Below are 16771 nucleotides of genomic sequence, written 5' to 3'. Positions count from 1 at the left end.
CTGTGGCATTTCATATTTTCCATAACAGTCATGACCAATGGACCAGCAGGAGTACGTTACAGTTCCTCTTCTGTCACACACACTGGAGGGAGTCTGGCAGTCAGTATACGGTATATCACAAGCACATTTGGCATGCAGGCCAGAGACTTAAGGCATTAACCTCTAACCTTCCTGTGAGTGGAAGACTTGCTATACCTCCTGGGTCTCAGACAAAGAGCTGTCTAAGTTGTTTTATAATGTCAGTGGGAGAACAGACTGTAACAGTGCCCCTTTCACCTCATATTCCTGTTTAAAGCCGTAGCCCTCGGCAGTCTTCATCTGGTTGATGTGCTGGAGGAGGTCGGCCACCCGGACTGCAGGATGGAGCTGTCCCGTGTGGTAGGGGGAGCCTTTACGTCCGCACTGGTGCCTCGGGGAACCCCCTAGCAGGCTGCTGGCCTCGTTCACCGAACTACGAGCATCACCTAAAAAAAAAAATAAAAAAAATAAAAAAAAGGCACAATGGCAAGAATCTAAATCTCTAATATTCACAGAACAAGAGGGTTCCTGTAAAATATTTACCTACTCTTTCTACTCAGTCTGGGTTTGGACTGATTCACTAGCCAGAGGTCTAAAGTATCCCTGGTATCGTTACCTTAAAAATACTGGCAGGCCAAAATAACATAATTTTTAAAAGCTAAAATCACCAAAAATGTTGTGAATTTTGTTGACCTACTCAAAAAATAAACTAAGCAAGAACTATTTTTATTAAACAAATAAGGAGATTTTTTTCTCTTTCTTTTAAGAATTGGATCACAGAGCCAAAACTTCAAATGGTTCATGCATGTTTTCCCTTATTACACGAAAGGCTTCAGTTTGCTTAATATTCTGGGGTCAATTGGAAAAAAAAAAAACTGGAAAAATATTTGGTCTGTCATCAACAATAAAAACTGGATCTAGGTCAGTCTGCATTTGAAAACTCTTGCTGTATTTAATGTTTTAAGACAGCTCGTGCGAACCAAAGTGTAGCTGTCTTACTTCTTGTTCCGCATGTATGTGCGTCCATGAAGGACAGAGCCATTCTTTCGTCCTCCTGCAGGGTGCTCTGGTCTGTGAAACTGCGCTCCAAGGAGCCCATGTGGCTCTTCTCCTGCCGGTACGTAATAGGAGTCTTGTTTACTGGTTTCCTGAAACCAAAAGAAGGTGGAGGGAAAGTTATTGTACAAAATACACCAGATATGAACAACAGAAGAAAACACAGAACAAAGGAAACTTATTTTGTGAGAAACAACCTTTAGAGTTACAGCATGAAGATACAAGCAGAAAAAGTAGCAGAATAACCGATAAATTAAATATGCAAAGACCTTGGAAAAGTATGGACTACTTTACATTTGTTCACATTAAAACCACAAACTTTAATGTACCTTTTTTATTATTTATGTGACAGAGCAACACAGAGTGGTGCCTCAATGTAAAGTGGAAGGAAAATGATACATGGCTTGTATTTGTATTTAGCTCTTCTCAGTCAAGTCTCTGTAAAACCTACAGTATTTTGGGGTATGTCTATTTTTTTGTTGATTCCTCTTTACCAAAGAGCTCAGTTTCAGTCAGGTAGTCTGGAGAGTGACTTTGAACAGAAGTCTTTAAGTCTTGTCACAGATTCTCAACTGAATTTGCTTTAATCTGAGCCATTTTATTGTATCCAGCATGTATGTTCAGGGTGATTGTCCTATTGAAAGGTTCCAGTCGGGGCCAAAAAGTTAAATTTTATTCTTATCTGATGAGAAGATCTTGCAGGTGTTCCCCACACTTTGTGGCAAACTGCTTCTCAGACTGTGTTGCAACAAAGCCTGTCTTTATTTCACTCATTGATGAAGACCAGATTTCTTGAGTAATTGACTGTTCTCTCCAGAATTACCTTTGTCCTCTTGGATGTCAAACATCTGAAGCATTCACAGAACAGCTGTATTTATAACAGTTTCAATTACACATGAGTTGTTTCTGATTTCTTAGCTTAGATTAATTAGGTGCAACAACTTTTGAAAGTTGTTTTCCTTCCACTTTACCCCCCCTTCCAAAAACAATCCAACAAAAGTACATTGCAATTTTTGTTATAATGTGACAAAACAAAGAGATGCTCAAGGGGTATTCAAAACCCTGTATTTTAAATACGAGAAAAATACTGGGTTGATTTTCCCTTTCAACTGATGATTGACAAGCAGGAGCTCAAGCGTGTAAATGATGAATCACTAAATGAGAGGTGGAGACACTTACGGATAATAAGAGTAGTGGTCCCTTCTGGCAAGAGCGCAGCAAAGGGAGGGTGGTGGGGAAGGAAAATCAAGAGAAAGAAGATATGTAAGATGAAAGCGATGCCAGCTGAGGGCAGAATGCATTGATTACAGTGAAAATAAAGAGTCCAGCTGTGCAGGTGGCCGTATGACACATGCGAGAGGTTCAAGCAGCAGCTGGCAGATCAAACACACGCCGAGGCAGACAAACTTTCAATCGATTCGTTTTCTGGCCGTTTCACTACACTGGGCAACGTAGCTTCCTGTCACAGCCAATCTGGCGATCAATTCTCTGGGACAAAAACTACAGAGGCTCAGGAGCCAGTGTCCAGAATAGCAGCGACTTCAATTATCAGCTTTCTTCAATATTAGCAAAGATGTTGTGTCAGCATTTTGAATAGTGAACAAGCAGTTCCGACTCCTCCTATGGCTAGCTCTGCTCCTTATTGATATATTTTTTTCTATCAGGCACTTTGACTTAGAAAAAAACTAAAGGTGCAGTTATCTAAGTAGAAGAGCTAAAGGTGGATATAATTTACTCATGGGATCATTGGCTAATAATCTCAGAAGGGACACCTTTCCTCTCCCAATTGCCATCTCATTTAAGGGTCAGGCCGCTGCTCGGTGTGCGTAATTAAGTGGTTAATTGAATTGCATCCGCCTTTAATTAAATACTTCACACTCAGATGGGCTCTGCGCATGTGAGCTGTTTGCTCCCTCTGGGATGGGAAAACAACACAGCATTGCTTGTTGGTCCTGCTCTTCCCTAGAAAGCGTGACCTTTAGCAAAGTTCAGCAAGTGCATAGAAGGTCGTCGCTGAGCTCTTTTAAACAACAGAATGAAGAGATGCGGCAGATGCGGCATGACTGAGCAAAATGAGGCATGTTTGTCTTGCATGGAACAAGTCATATAGGAGTCATTTACCCTTTCTTAATGATGATGATAACAGCGCCGAGCAGGAGGATCAAGATCACCAGGCCTCCAGCGCACACGCCGAGGATCAGCCCCATTTCTTCAGAGTGCTGAGACACCTCCAAAGCTCTCTGGTGATCCTTGCAGGCGGCTGGACGCAAGAACATAAAAGCAAAAAAACAACAAGAAGGCATAAACTGGTCATAAACAATCATTTATGTACAAATGTGTCTTTCGTTGGAAAAAAAAAAAGGAAGCATATTTTCTAACAATCCAAATTGGTGTCTTTGATTTAGTGATCATTTCCTGTGAAAATAGCTGACAAAGAAATGAAATGCCTTCAGTATAAAAGACAATGCAATAAACCTGGCATTTCTACAGAGATACACAATTGTAAAAAAAAGTTAAACTATAACTTATTCTTTTACATTTTGTATCCAAAGATCCAGTCTTTCAGTTTTTTTGTGCCATTTTGATCAATAGTTGTTAAAAATAAGTTTCTCAAAATAGTTTTTTGTTTTTCTTGGTTTTGGATGCTTTTTAACTTATTTTCTGTCAACAGGACAACTTTGAGCAGTGGCAAAAAAAGAACCCTAAATACAAAGATTAAATCAGTGTTATCTATCCAGTCTCTATAAAAAACAATTGTTGTTAAAAATGTGCTTTTATTTGGCTAATTACGTGATCTTGCTAAGAAAGAATCCTATTGTCAACTGTATATCCATAAGAGTCCATCTTAATAAATTGGAATAAAAACATAAATCTGTTTAGCATAAATCTGCTAGCATGAAAACATAAATCTGGAGTTCCTCAGCCTCTGGCTCTGCTGAAGTGTTATGGAAGTCCAGGTTGCTTTAACAGTGGGCTTCAGCTTGTCTAGACAACGTTACTTAGATTTTCTATTGGGTTTAGGTCAGTTTAAAGGCCAATAAGTAACAGTGATAGGATAGTCTTAAGGTCAGGAATTAGTACTGTTGGCAATGTGGGCAGGGACAAACTCCTGCTGCAAAATAAAATTAGAATCATTGAAAAATTGTCAGCAGGGGGAAGCAGCTCTAAAAATGACTGCTCTGGATAGCTGCACTAACTTTACACTGGATAAAACGCAGTGGGCCAACATCAAAACTACTGCTGATTGCTGACCTCAAGCAAACTGGATTCTGTGGCTCCCCACTGTCCCTTGCGACTCTGAGGTGTTGATTTCTACATTGAATTAAAAATGTACTTTTTTCCAAAAGAAGGAATTTAAACTACTGAGCAGCAGACCACTACTTATTCTCCTTAGCCCATGTGAGACCCTTCTGATTTAATCTCTTCTGGTCTGGCTTAGCACAAGGAATATGACCGTTGTAGCTCATGTCCCGTTTACATCCGACTCTGGCTGCATACCACGTAATGTGACTCTTCCCAAAGTTTTGAATGAGCTTTGCTGCACAGTTCTCTTTAGGCTGCAACGGCCACTGTTGCTGGTGCTGCCACACTTTTTCCTCCCACTCAACTTTCTATTATTATAGTTGGGTACACAACTCTGAAAACAGCAAAGAAATCGCCTTGTCTGGTTTGCTCTCCGAAAAAAATATGTCGTTGGTTAGGGGCTGGTCCTGTTTTTCTCAAGATTGCATTGGCCCTAACATTACCATAACAAAACATCTCTGTATAAACAATTCTTATAGTTAAAGTGCGAAACATACAATGAAACTTTAAAGGTGACTTCTAAGCAGAAAATGAATTAAATATAGCATTCCCAGTCAAAATAATCTCCTCAGGCCTGCAGTATAATCTCAAGGTGCCCTGGTGTCTGTTAGCCAATGAAAAGGTCATTATCATAATAGCAGGTTATTCATTTCTCTACCATAAAGCTTCATACTTATGTAAATGGAGCTGAGCAGAGGGGCTGCCTTTGTCTTGTTATAGGGGCCCACTGATCTAGTTTTTTTTTTTCTCCTCCCTACTGCCAGCCTGTCCTCCAGGCTTTGACAGCCCTGAAACCAGCCCTTCTGATCCCATTGGAACAGCTCAAACTATCTGGAGAGCAGGAGAAAGTCAGAGCACGCCTGGGGATAAAGTGCTATCTCACAGTGTGCTGAGGGGGGGGAAAAATCAGATCTAGGGCAGGGACAATGAAAATACAGTCATCCTTTAGCCTAACTATCAGCAGCCAAGGGCAGTGCTTTTGAACCCCCATCCCAAATAAAGATGAAAGTAGTACAATATCATTTCATTACTTGTCAGGGTTTTTAATAAGTGATGAACATCTGGCTTAGTGGAGTGGTCTCATTTTAGGATAGCTTTTGTGTTGCCATGTTGCTCTGGATATGTCTGTGTCCCATTTATTGATAAAGCATATAACAGGTGTTTTTCATATGCACCAGTGTTGGAAAGGGGTTTCTTGGAAAACACGGCTCCTGTAATTCAAAACACAAATAATTCAGCCTGTCAGAAAGCTGATCGATTCAAAAACTCCTCGCAGTAACAGACTCTGCTTATTCCATTGTCTTTTCATTTAATATTACTCCGATAAAGGGATATACCAGTTAAAGATTTAGATGAGGAGCTGAGGAAAATCAATTTCAGTTCCACAACGTTTTGGACAGATAAGGCTGTTTTGTCATATTTAGCTTCAAAATTTCCATTAAGCCAAACAGGAGCATGAAATAGATTTCCGCATGAATCCAAGCACCTGCCTGCTGCCCCGTGGTGGAAATTGGCACTTAGAAAAGAAATGGAAGTCTATTGTTGTGTTGTGCCTGCCAGAGGATCCTTAATTAAACTGTCACCTGGAAGTTGAAATGTAATCTCCAGCTCTGTTATCCAAGCCAGAATCATTTGCCTCCACTTTACTGGTGATGGGCTGCTTGATAATAATGGCTCAGGACCTGATAATGCGGAGGCTATGTTAATGGTCGAGAAATCATTGAAAGTAAAAAAAAATTAAAAAAACTCCTGGACCACCTTAGAACTGGAAATAAGCTTGAGCTTTCACGATTACAGCATGTTGGATTAATTTAGAATACAATGCTGGCAATATTTTTACTAAATTTGCAATTTGCTCTGAGACCATTAGTCCTATATTTCTAAAGGATAGAGCATCCCAATCATTTCTGTGGAGCAGGGAGAGGCTTTCTACCCCGAAAAGCCAATATATACTTCACAGTACAACAATTTGTATATACTTCTCACATACAAAGTATATAGTAAATACATTCAGAAATGTCAATATTTTCCCATGTAATATATTTTCAGTGTTATGCATAGTTTATTCCATCCATACAACCAACTGAATACTGTAAATTGATATCCAATTCATCATTGGATATCATGGTAAGTTACTGGTAACTGGCTGAAAAATAGCAACAGTGAAATTGTCATGATTTAAAATATTTAAGCATCATGACAACAATCAGAAAGTTTAGTTTTGATCTATAAAAAGGTATTTTGTTATGATATGGTTTCAGTTACCAAAAAGAGAATAAAATATATCTGTTTACAACAGATCAACAACACAAATAACATTCTGCAGTTGAATGTATCCTGATCTATCACTCAAATGAGAAATAAATGTTTAGTATAGAAATAATCAACACATTCTCACTCCCGACTCCTCATGTATTGACTCTTTTGCAGGTTCCCTGACCCGACGCGTCAACATGTGACGCTGAGTCCCAAATCGTCAATATGACGAGTCGGGAGTGAGAATGTGTTGAAATAATAGTACATTTGGAAATGAATTTGATGAGCTTCACGTATGTTTTAAGATCAGTACTTGGTGTCTTACAAGATTATTCATCCATAATTCAACTAAATCCATTCTGTCACAATAAAACCACAAAATTCTATATATTTTGTTGGGATTTTATGGGTCAGACTGAAATACAGAGGCACGTGATTGCAGAGTGGAACAAAAAGGGCGCCTGCTTTCTTTCTTTTCTTGACAAATGATAATATCATAGTTTTGATGAAGAAATTGTTAGTCTAGTCTTTTTGTACTTGGTCTTCAGTGATGCGAGACTTGACTTGGACTTGCTCAGACTAAAATGTATTGGCCTACATGCAAACCCAGGAAATTAGCTAAATCCTAAGAGTGCATTACTCATCTTGCTTTTAGGTTATGTTCTCTTCTGTTTCCTGTCTTTTCATAAAATGTTTTATATCTTGCTGCACCACAGTTTTTTTTCCCCTTATTTTTCGGCACTTTGTGTCAAAAGGCACAAGGCCAGCACAGCGTTCAGTTTTTTGCTGTAAGAAAGTATAATTAGCCGATGCTCGACTAAGTAGTGCGAGGCAGATGGAGTGAGAGCTGAGCTTTGCCTTTTGGCTTTATGCTTGAGGAGAGCCTCATCTCTCGTAATGTAGCCACAAAAGGAGTCCTTCTCAAAAAAAAAAAAGAGACAACCCTCTAAATCAATTGACTTACAAGGCTCCGCTTACTGTTGCAGCACTGATAACTATAAATACATGACTTTTATTCGCCATGATATGACAGCGTACTGTGGCACAGAGACTCTCCTGCCATCAGGACTTAGAGTCAATTTTTCTGCCCTTTTCATGTCTCTTTGAATCAAAACATGGAGGTGCAGAGGATGAGGAGTGGAGGGGGCAGCACTTTCTTATACTGATAGGCCAAGGTAGCTCCATCTGGAAGTTTTGATCTGGAGAACCCTTTTGGATGCACTGAGGTCAGAGCTCTCAGATGTAGCTATCCGGTGGGCTGCTGATGAGAACAAAGAGACTGGTTTGATGTGGTGTATCCCACCGTCTGGCCCAAACAGGCAGGATGAAAGCCTGACCTCTAATCCCTCCCTGCTCGTTGCCCTTTTCTCTGGGGCCCACTGCTGAACAACAAGAAACCATCAGAGAAAATATGTCCGGATCCAAACCTTTGTACTTAAGAAAAGGGTAAACGGTGGTGTAGCACACACATAAAGTACACTGCATCTTCATGGTTTGTTCATGGCTTTTTTACTTTTATAAAATGCTAAGGTACACTGGCTTGCTAAAAGGTAAAAAGAATTAGCGGATGATATTTGCAGATTTAGAGACAAACTGTTTTGAATTACCTTTGCGAGCGATGCGGATGCAGTTAATTCTGGATTCCTGAAATGCAAAGAAAACACAGCCATCAGTGGAGAGGTGTCATTTAGCATTTTACATGAAAAACAAATGATAGAAGAAAGTAGGGCGGCATAAATCACATTGCTAAAGCACAGTATATTACCCTGAGAGTATGACAAAAGATAAAAACTAATTAATTGACATGAATGTGTATTTCATCCCAAGGCAAGTAAACATAGTAGACAATACTGATCCTGATATGAAGTAAAAGTACAAATGATCAAACAATATTAAAGTAAAATATCTAGAACCTGAGAGCTGTGGTGAAGTGTGTAAAGACGATTATAGGGTTTTTTTCACTGAGGGAGAAAAGATGGGAGCTGAAATAAAGAGAGTGTAATTAAAAGGAGGGTTTCAGTCCAGTGCCCCACAATGAAAACGAATTAATTTTATTCAGATTTCATCTGATGACATCTTAGCGTTATGAAAAGGACCTTTGTCAAATAACTCTAATGAGATCCAAGACTGTAATCCAATTCCATCCTGCACCCCCCATGGAGGAGATTTATTATCAAATTACAATTTACAGATGCCAATTCAGCCACTATGGGACAATTATAGCAATTTTTGCCTATTTGGAAAGAAGCAAAAAAAAGTGATTTTCTTAAACTCTGGTTAAATAGCTTTTTTAAATTGCCATCGCAATTTTAAAAAGCGGATGGTCACTTCAAACATGCTTATAATTCAGTGTTTTAATCTGCACGTCTACAGCCACATGCTACCATGCTGAGAGCCAGAAGTTTACATTGCTGTCAATGTCACTTTCATTTTAAGCTTTGAAATATTGAGTTTGAACTATTTTGTGGTCTGGAAAGATCAAATGATACACCAATTTAATAAACTTTGAAAACAACAATCAATTGTACAAGCTTTATTTTTTCTTACAGATTTTCTGTCATCCACAAAATGATAAATGACAAATAAACTTTTAAAAAAATGTTCAGGTGAGCCTGCTTTATTTATCAACAAACAAAATGATCAACATGAACGAGGAAAATGCTTTTTATGCCTAGATGACTCAATTTGCAACCAAACCATCAAGCAACGGTGGTGGTAGCATCATTCTGAGGGCCTGTTTTACTGGGGTTTACTTTGTAAAGGAAAAATTAACAAATTGCCAAATATTGAGTCAAAACTATTAAGTTTGTACATGGATGTGGTTTACGTTAATTGTCTTAATAAGGGCCTTTCAATAAAAGATTTATGAAAGTGAACAGACAATTAAATCTTTATGTATAATTCTGATTCAGTACTGTAGAGAAAGAATAAATGAAAACTTCTGCACATAGGTCTTGTTCACTAAAGATATTTCCATCTTTAAAAAATGGCACAACTGAATAACACACTCAAAATGACATTCTTTGCCAGGATGAGTTTAAGAAAATTTTGTATCACATCTGTGTGTACTCTACATGGCTCTTCCATGATAACACATTTTCAGCACAGCAAAACATATGACTTTTTAAAAAGGTTTTTGAAGAGTAGGTGCTGGTTTTTATTGCATGAAATTGCTTAATGTGACTTTGTGATTCACCAGAGAATAATTTATGTAGTTCAAAATTTTAAAATAGCCTTGTTATCTTCCACTTATACTGGCAGTTCTATTTGTGTGAGGATGAATGCACTCCTGCTCAAAATTTTAGGGCCGGAGAAAATGTTAAAAGTTTATGCGCTTCACACATCTGAAGCATGACCATGTTTTAAGCTGAGCTTCAAAAGAGAAAAAGAAGAAACATGTTTTAATTGATCAAATGACAGGAGCAAAGTTCATTGTCATCTTGATACAAAAGCAATGATGGCGCTAATAAAGGTTTTCATAATTTTGTTTATCTGCTATTACATCTCCAAAGGACTGCTTTACAATGTACATGTAGTGATATAGAAATTATGTTATAGTTTATTTACATTTAAAACCAAACAGAATTGAGCAAAGTATTTTATACATTAAGGTGAAAAAAAATGTTACGCAGAGAATAAGTATTTATTTTTCAAAGTTAAACATTTCAAGCATGAATAGAACTTCTCAGGCCCAAGAGTTAGTATTTGCATTTAAAATTGTTTAAGCTTCTGTGCCATATTTCAAAATCCCTTAATTTCTACAAATTAATAAAAGTTTTAATTAATAATAATTAATTTTGTTCTTTGAAAGGGCAACACTGAACAGCTGACTTTGAGCTTTCTGTCCTTAATTACATAAAACTGTTTTCTTTACAAGAAAAAAAGAACTGAGATTGATTAATCTAAATCTCCTTCCAAAGCAGCTGAGATCAGTCATACATTTAGTTATTACAGGTTTGGCCAACGAAGATACATACATTGTCAGCTATTTACTGCAGTAAACAAATAAGCTATTGTGATGGATGGAGGTAAATTCAGTAAAATGGGCACCTAAATCAATGCGCAAGAGCTCAGCAGAAGAGTAAACTGCCAAGGTCCAGACTGTCAAACATACATCACATGTCTCTGTGTGCAGTGCCAGTCATGCCAGAGGGGCTGCTGATTCCTGGCAATTCTAAATACAAAACACAAATGCCAGTGCACAACACAGGGCTCTACAGCACACGGTTTGTGTATGTGTGTGTCAGTGGGTAAGGCTGAAAAATAAAAGTTTAAACATTGCAGATTGTGATGGTGTGGCCTACAAAGCAACAGTCTGTTATTGTTGTGAGCGATCAATTGCAGCAATTACACAAGCTTGACAGCTACTATGAGATAATAGTAAGGATGAAGTTCCAAATATTCTGGGTCAAATGCAACCAATGAAAATACTTACAACACCACTAGTCTTTAAGAGGAGTCACTGCGGTGTTTGGCTTCCATAAAGGTAAACAAAACAACCACGCACACAAATACTGAATTAATGAGTGCAATTAAGGGGTCTGACAATTCATCTTGAATTTTAATGAAAAGGTTAGGACACAAAGACCTGAAGTGATTATTAAATTTTACATGTCAAAAAAACGGTAGCGTACTGAACGCTGGATTAGAAATCAATTGTAGAAGATTTGCACATTATTTTTTATGATGGTTCATTTTTAAATCAGGACCTCTGCTGCTGCAAGCAACTAACTAACTGGTGGAAAACAGAGATGCACTGAAACTGATCAGAAACCTAACTTTTATGATTTGTGAATACACCATATCTAAGTGTTAACAGGTCTCTTTGGGATAGAAGTTGTTCCTGCAGAAAAGGGCTTAGCTGTTTTCAGTGTAACTTTGGCGCATAGAAAAATATAAAACATCCTGAAAGCAACATGTATTTTCTATGCAAGGAAAATACAAGCAAAGAGGGAAACATGGGGAAATAACAAAGGCTGACTAATATCAGAAAAGCTGATCTGTTTATCTTTTCAAACTTTTGTGTCTCACTTTAAGGGCAAAGGTCAACTTACTTTACAGGAAATCAACACAAAGCTGATAGTTTCAGTCTGATACTGTTTTCTTACAATAACAAACATACCAGTATTAGTTTGAAATGTCTTTTTTTTATCATATTTTTTGTTTTAAAGTAACAGTAAAATGTCTTTTAACTGCAGAGCGGTAAAACTGTGAATTATATTTCCCACAATTCAAAGATTGACTGATGACAAAATGGATTCTTAAGACTTTTGTATAGCTGCAATAAATAAACTAATGCTTCAATTTATTATAAATATATGTTGTAGAAACTCATGAATATTTTGTGAAATATTACACTTGACAAATAGTCTTGAATAAACACAAAGGTTATATAGTCTGTTCTTTAAAGTTGGGTTAATTTTGTTTTAATACAATACAATTCTGACAACAAGTCTTCATGGCATTGCTAGATATTTAGTAGGTGATAGTGCAAATCAGAACTGACTAAAATCTGTCGACAGACCAACTTTTTTTTAAAAGTCTTATTAGTTACTAATTTAATGTCATATAAGAAAATGTATTTTAAAATATACATTGGCCAATGTTTGAGGTGAAGCTTTTTATCCAACAAATTCAAAACTGGAAGTTAGTTTAACCTGAATTTTGTGAGCACCGTGCTAAAATGTGAAAGGCTTGTTACACCTGGAGGATCAGCAGAAAGATCCAAAACAACACCAGTCATTAAGCAATTGCTGGAACATTCCTGGTCCAAACAGACTCCATGAGCCAAACATCACCATCTGGCTTTAATAGAATGTTTCAGAAACACTTGTGACTGCTGTCAGATCACTCTGTGAGGTGAAAGATGATGGCTCTCAAATGTTAATAACACTATTATCAGACAAAAGTACCATGGTGCATGATTGGCCGGTTTAACACTCTAATTACCCGCTTTACATGCTTTCTGAATCCATTTTACTTTGTGAATTTGTCACATTTTTACTACTGCAGGTCATTTTGTTTGCAGGCTTGCTGTGAAATGTCACCATTTATTTCCTTCTATAACTTATAAGACGAGTATACTTTCACTTCCATTAACCCTAAAACTTTGGAATGACTTTCCTTATTGGGAGGGAAATCATAAATTTTGTCTTTTTTATTGAACACACGTGTGTGGGCGTGTGCGTGTGTGTGTTTTGTTCCGTACAGAGGATTGCTTCAGACCAGCAACAGCAAGATTTCAGTACTGAATGAAACTGTACGTTGCAGGATTTGAAAGACTGGAGACAATGTTGGCTGTATGATTTGGCACCATGGGTCAAGAATGCTGGCCCCTCGCCAGGCCAAACAAAACATAATCCCATCCGCTGGTAAAGCCAGGCGTCCCCAGTCTAATCCCATGCTTAGCAGGCTAGTTTTGTGAAGTGCTCACACTGCACTCTCCTCCATGTGCTTCTCCACTGAGTTGGAAACAGATGATACTGGAAGGGATGAGCCACCCAGCCCTATTTGTGGGACTTTATATTCTATACTCGGCTCAAAAAGGGAAGGCAAAAATATGGGAACCATCAACAGACAAGACTCAAGTAGCCAAACTGATACAAATAAAAATGTTATTTACTGCATCGTTTCTCTGCTGCAGTCATGGCCAAAGGTTTTGGCAGTGACACATATGTCACTTTACAAATTCAACTGATTCAGTTGAGACAGTGACCGTTCACACTGTTTTCAGATTGTAGTGGAGGAAGAGGAGAAGGATCTTAAATAATTACAAAGAGATTTATTATCCCAAACAAAACACCTTAGAATGAAAAAAAGAGTTTTGTCTATATTTAGACTAAATTATAATCTAAATTTGTTTCACTTTGGCATTATGAGACCAACTAAACCCATGATGGAGTCGAGCTGAAATCCCCAAATTTAATTAGCAGACAAATTTTTCTACAGGAGTGTTAAATAGGCTTAAAATTGAAAACATCCCAACCTAATTTCAGGGATCAATGTTCTCAAATGATTGGTATCAGGAGTATCTGACAAATCTCCACCTACAGCACCTGTTGTTGCTCTACTGTCTGTGATTTAACAATGACAAAATATTTTTTTCTGTATGGCTTAGAAAACTTTGCTATGGTTTGCATACAAGATTTTGTTGAACACATGGGTTTTCTGTTCAGAATCACACCTACACTTAATCCCCTCACCCCACACTTGATTGCGCCCCTCAGTGTCTCTTGGCACTGCCAACTTTAGTGGAATTTTTCAAAATTTGTCTGGGGTGGGATTGTGCTTTAACATTGGGTTTAGTTCCACTTTAATGAGTTTGACTAGTATCAAGAACATAAAATCGGGAATCAGTTCTGCCAACAGTGACACAAATACAGGATTACTTCTCATCAATGGGAATGGGCTTCCTCACTATTCTCTCAAAGAAAGTGCCCATGAATAAAGTGTGGGAGTTAAAGAGTGACTTCCTTCAAAATTTCAGACAATCTTTTATGACCACATACCACTGGTGAAGTGGTTTAAAGCTTATTGACATTTTTGACCTGAAACCAGGAAACTTAACCCAGTTCATCTGTAGTTAGCGCTCCTAAAATATACAGGAAAAAGAAGTCCAACAAATTGAGACCTACACCAAGCACTGATGTGTAAGTCACAATGAGCCAGTGTTTGGCACAGACTTTATAGAGAAAAGATGAAGCCCTGTAACTTTTTACAAAAACTATGAGCGAATAAATGCTCATAGTAACATGTGAAATGTTTAACTGTTCTTCAGCACAGCATAGAAAGAAACTACATTTTTTAAATACGTTAAGGTGACATTACTCTTTACTGCCTTGCAACAAACACCTTTGTCCATCGCAGTCAAGTTTCATAGACTATTCTTTTTTCTTTCCACCCCTCCAGGGGGTCTTTTGTGGGCTCTAGTGTCCCTTATATGAAAATAGGCTGACAGGAGAGAGGGGAAGACATGCGGTAAATGTCGCCAGGTCCAGGAATCGTACCCACGACAGCCGCGTCGAGGACTCAAGGCCTCCAAACGTGGGTCGCGCTAACCCCTATGCCACCACAGCACGCCCATAGACTATTCATTTTAAAACACCGGCTTTCTACCTCTGTTTTTCTGCACCTTAACCCAATTATGTTTAAGTAATTTCCTTACAAAGGTAGGAACTTTTCCTGTGATGAAATTTAGACAGGTAATGTGGCATCCCCCAAGGAACGTCTAGAGTATTTGTCTGCTATAAAACAATGATGCAGGGAAACAGCACTGAATTGGAACTGAAAAGTGGAACTGGACTTTAGGTCATTTCAGCTAGTTTTTTTCTGAATGCACATAATGCCCTTTTCAGAAATGTTTTGTTTCTGAAGAATCGAAAAACAGAGCAATGTAAACATTTGCAGCCTATATTCAGACCAACAATTTCTCTACCAGCACAAATAATAATTTGGGGCGTTGTGATCTCAGACAATACCAAGTGCCCGGCAGCTTTAACCACATAATTAGAGCTGTAAAAAAACAGAAACTTATTCAAAAAGGCCATTCAATGGAATAGCTTTAAACACTTATGCTTATAGGTTGGTGATCAAATACTGTCAGATCTGTAACATCTCTGGCTGGACTTTCATCACTCACCCCTTTGAAGTTGCTCATTGCCTGGAAATAGACCAGGTAGCTTTTGCGCGGGTCCAGTGGGGTGTTCCAGTAGCCATTGTATGTGTGGTTGTCTCCGACAGTGAAGGCCTCTGGCAGGCTGCTGGGTGGCAGCTCGGCTGTATAGTAGTGCGGTGTGCCTCGTGCCTGAGCCTCACCATGAGACATGGGCAACGGGAAGCACTCCTGAAGCCCCAACTCCCTCTTCACTTTCTTCACAGTTTCCTCTTCAACCACCACCTGGTATGTGCTGGAAACAGAGTGGATATGAAACTTTAATAGACCATGGTATTAAAAGCAGACGACATGTTCGTTTGAGATGATCTTACCTGACCGGTGCGCCTCTGCCCTGCGCAGGCCGCAGCACCACAGTAATTGTATGATCTGTCTCACTCAGAGGTGATGGCATGTCTCCATAATCAAATGTAGGAGCTGAAAACACACATAGCAGACACATTTAGGGTTTGGGTGTCAAAGACAACACATGCAGTTATTTTTGTCACATTACACAAATCTTAATGTATTTAAGGATTTTATGTGAGAGACCAAGAGAAAATATATAACTGAAAAAAGTGAAGTGCATGGAAAATGATATGTGGATTTGCCAATTTTGCACTAAAACTTTTTTAAAAATGAACATCATATTTGTATTGAGGAGACTTTGATAATCCCAAATTAAAGTAAATGCAGCAAAGGTCCTTCAAAAGTCAAAATAAACATAGTCAACATGTGTGATTTAATCTCAGTTTAAATGCAGGTGTTCTGTTAAGGTCTCAGAAATTTGTTAGAGTATTTTCAAGAACAAGAAGCACAATACAGACACAAAGACATGGCATTATTAGAACTGTGGAGACGTTTAAAAAGGTTTAAGGAGGTCTCGAAATAGCTCTGAACATCCCACATTACACTGTTTTATCTGCCACCTGAAAAGTATGGCAAAATTACAAAAGTACCAAGACATGGCTAAACCAACAGGCCGGGCAAGGAGAATATTAATATGAGGAGCAGCCAAAAGGCCCATGGTTACTTTGGAAGCAGCTGCAGAGATTCACAGCTCAGATGAGAGAATCTGCAGACAGGAGCCAGGAGCACCATTAGTCTTGCTATCCAAAAATCTGCTCTCCATGGAAGGGTTGTAATATGGGAACCATTGTAAAAGGAAAGCTATAATGTGCTCCGTTTGCTGCATATATTTAGGAGACACAGCAAACGTGTGTAGGAAGTTGGTCTGATCAGAAAAGAATATAAGTATGTAAAAACTATGCATAGCAGAAAACTAACACTACACATCATCCTGAACCTTTCCTCCAATAAAATATGATTGCGACACCATGTTGTCCGTGTGTTTTTCTTCAGCAGGGACAAGGAAACTGGTTAGAGTTGACAGGAAAATGGACTAAACTAATTACAGGGGAATCCTGTAACCAAAGCAGATGACTTGAGACTGGGGCAGAGGGTTACCTTAAAGCAGGACAACCTCCC

At 38.4% G+C, this 16771-nt stretch overlaps 1 protein-coding gene across 4 annotated transcripts in view; it reads right to left on the bottom strand.

The window, feature by feature from the left end:
* The window catches only part of ptprub (protein tyrosine phosphatase receptor type Ub), a 231326-nt gene that overhangs the window by 43808 nt on the left and 170747 nt on the right, over positions 1–16771 (bottom strand). For 2 of the 4 annotated variants that reach the window (XM_032558323.1, XM_032558324.1), the window contains exons 11-17: positions 15619–15721; positions 15272–15539; positions 8241–8277; positions 3196–3334; positions 2254–2277; positions 1018–1166; positions 277–464 (exon numbers count right to left, since the gene is read on the bottom strand). In XM_032558323.1, the coding sequence (XP_032414214.1) occupies positions 277–464; positions 1018–1166; positions 2254–2277; positions 3196–3334; positions 8241–8277; positions 15272–15539; positions 15619–15721 (908 nt within the window). The remainder of the gene's footprint in view (positions 1–276; positions 465–1017; positions 1167–2253; positions 2278–3195; positions 3335–8240; positions 8278–15271; positions 15540–15618; positions 15722–16771) is intronic. The other 2 variants (XM_032558325.1, XM_032558326.1) reach the window with 1 other exon arrangement.

This window comes from Xiphophorus hellerii, chromosome 3 (genome assembly GCF_003331165.1).
Source record: "Xiphophorus hellerii strain 12219 chromosome 3, Xiphophorus_hellerii-4.1, whole genome shotgun sequence".
In the NCBI taxonomy this organism is placed as follows: domain Eukaryota; kingdom Metazoa; phylum Chordata; class Actinopteri; order Cyprinodontiformes; family Poeciliidae; genus Xiphophorus; species Xiphophorus hellerii.
Note: the sequence above shows the minus strand (reverse complement) of the source record. Positions and strands in the feature narration are given on the sequence as shown.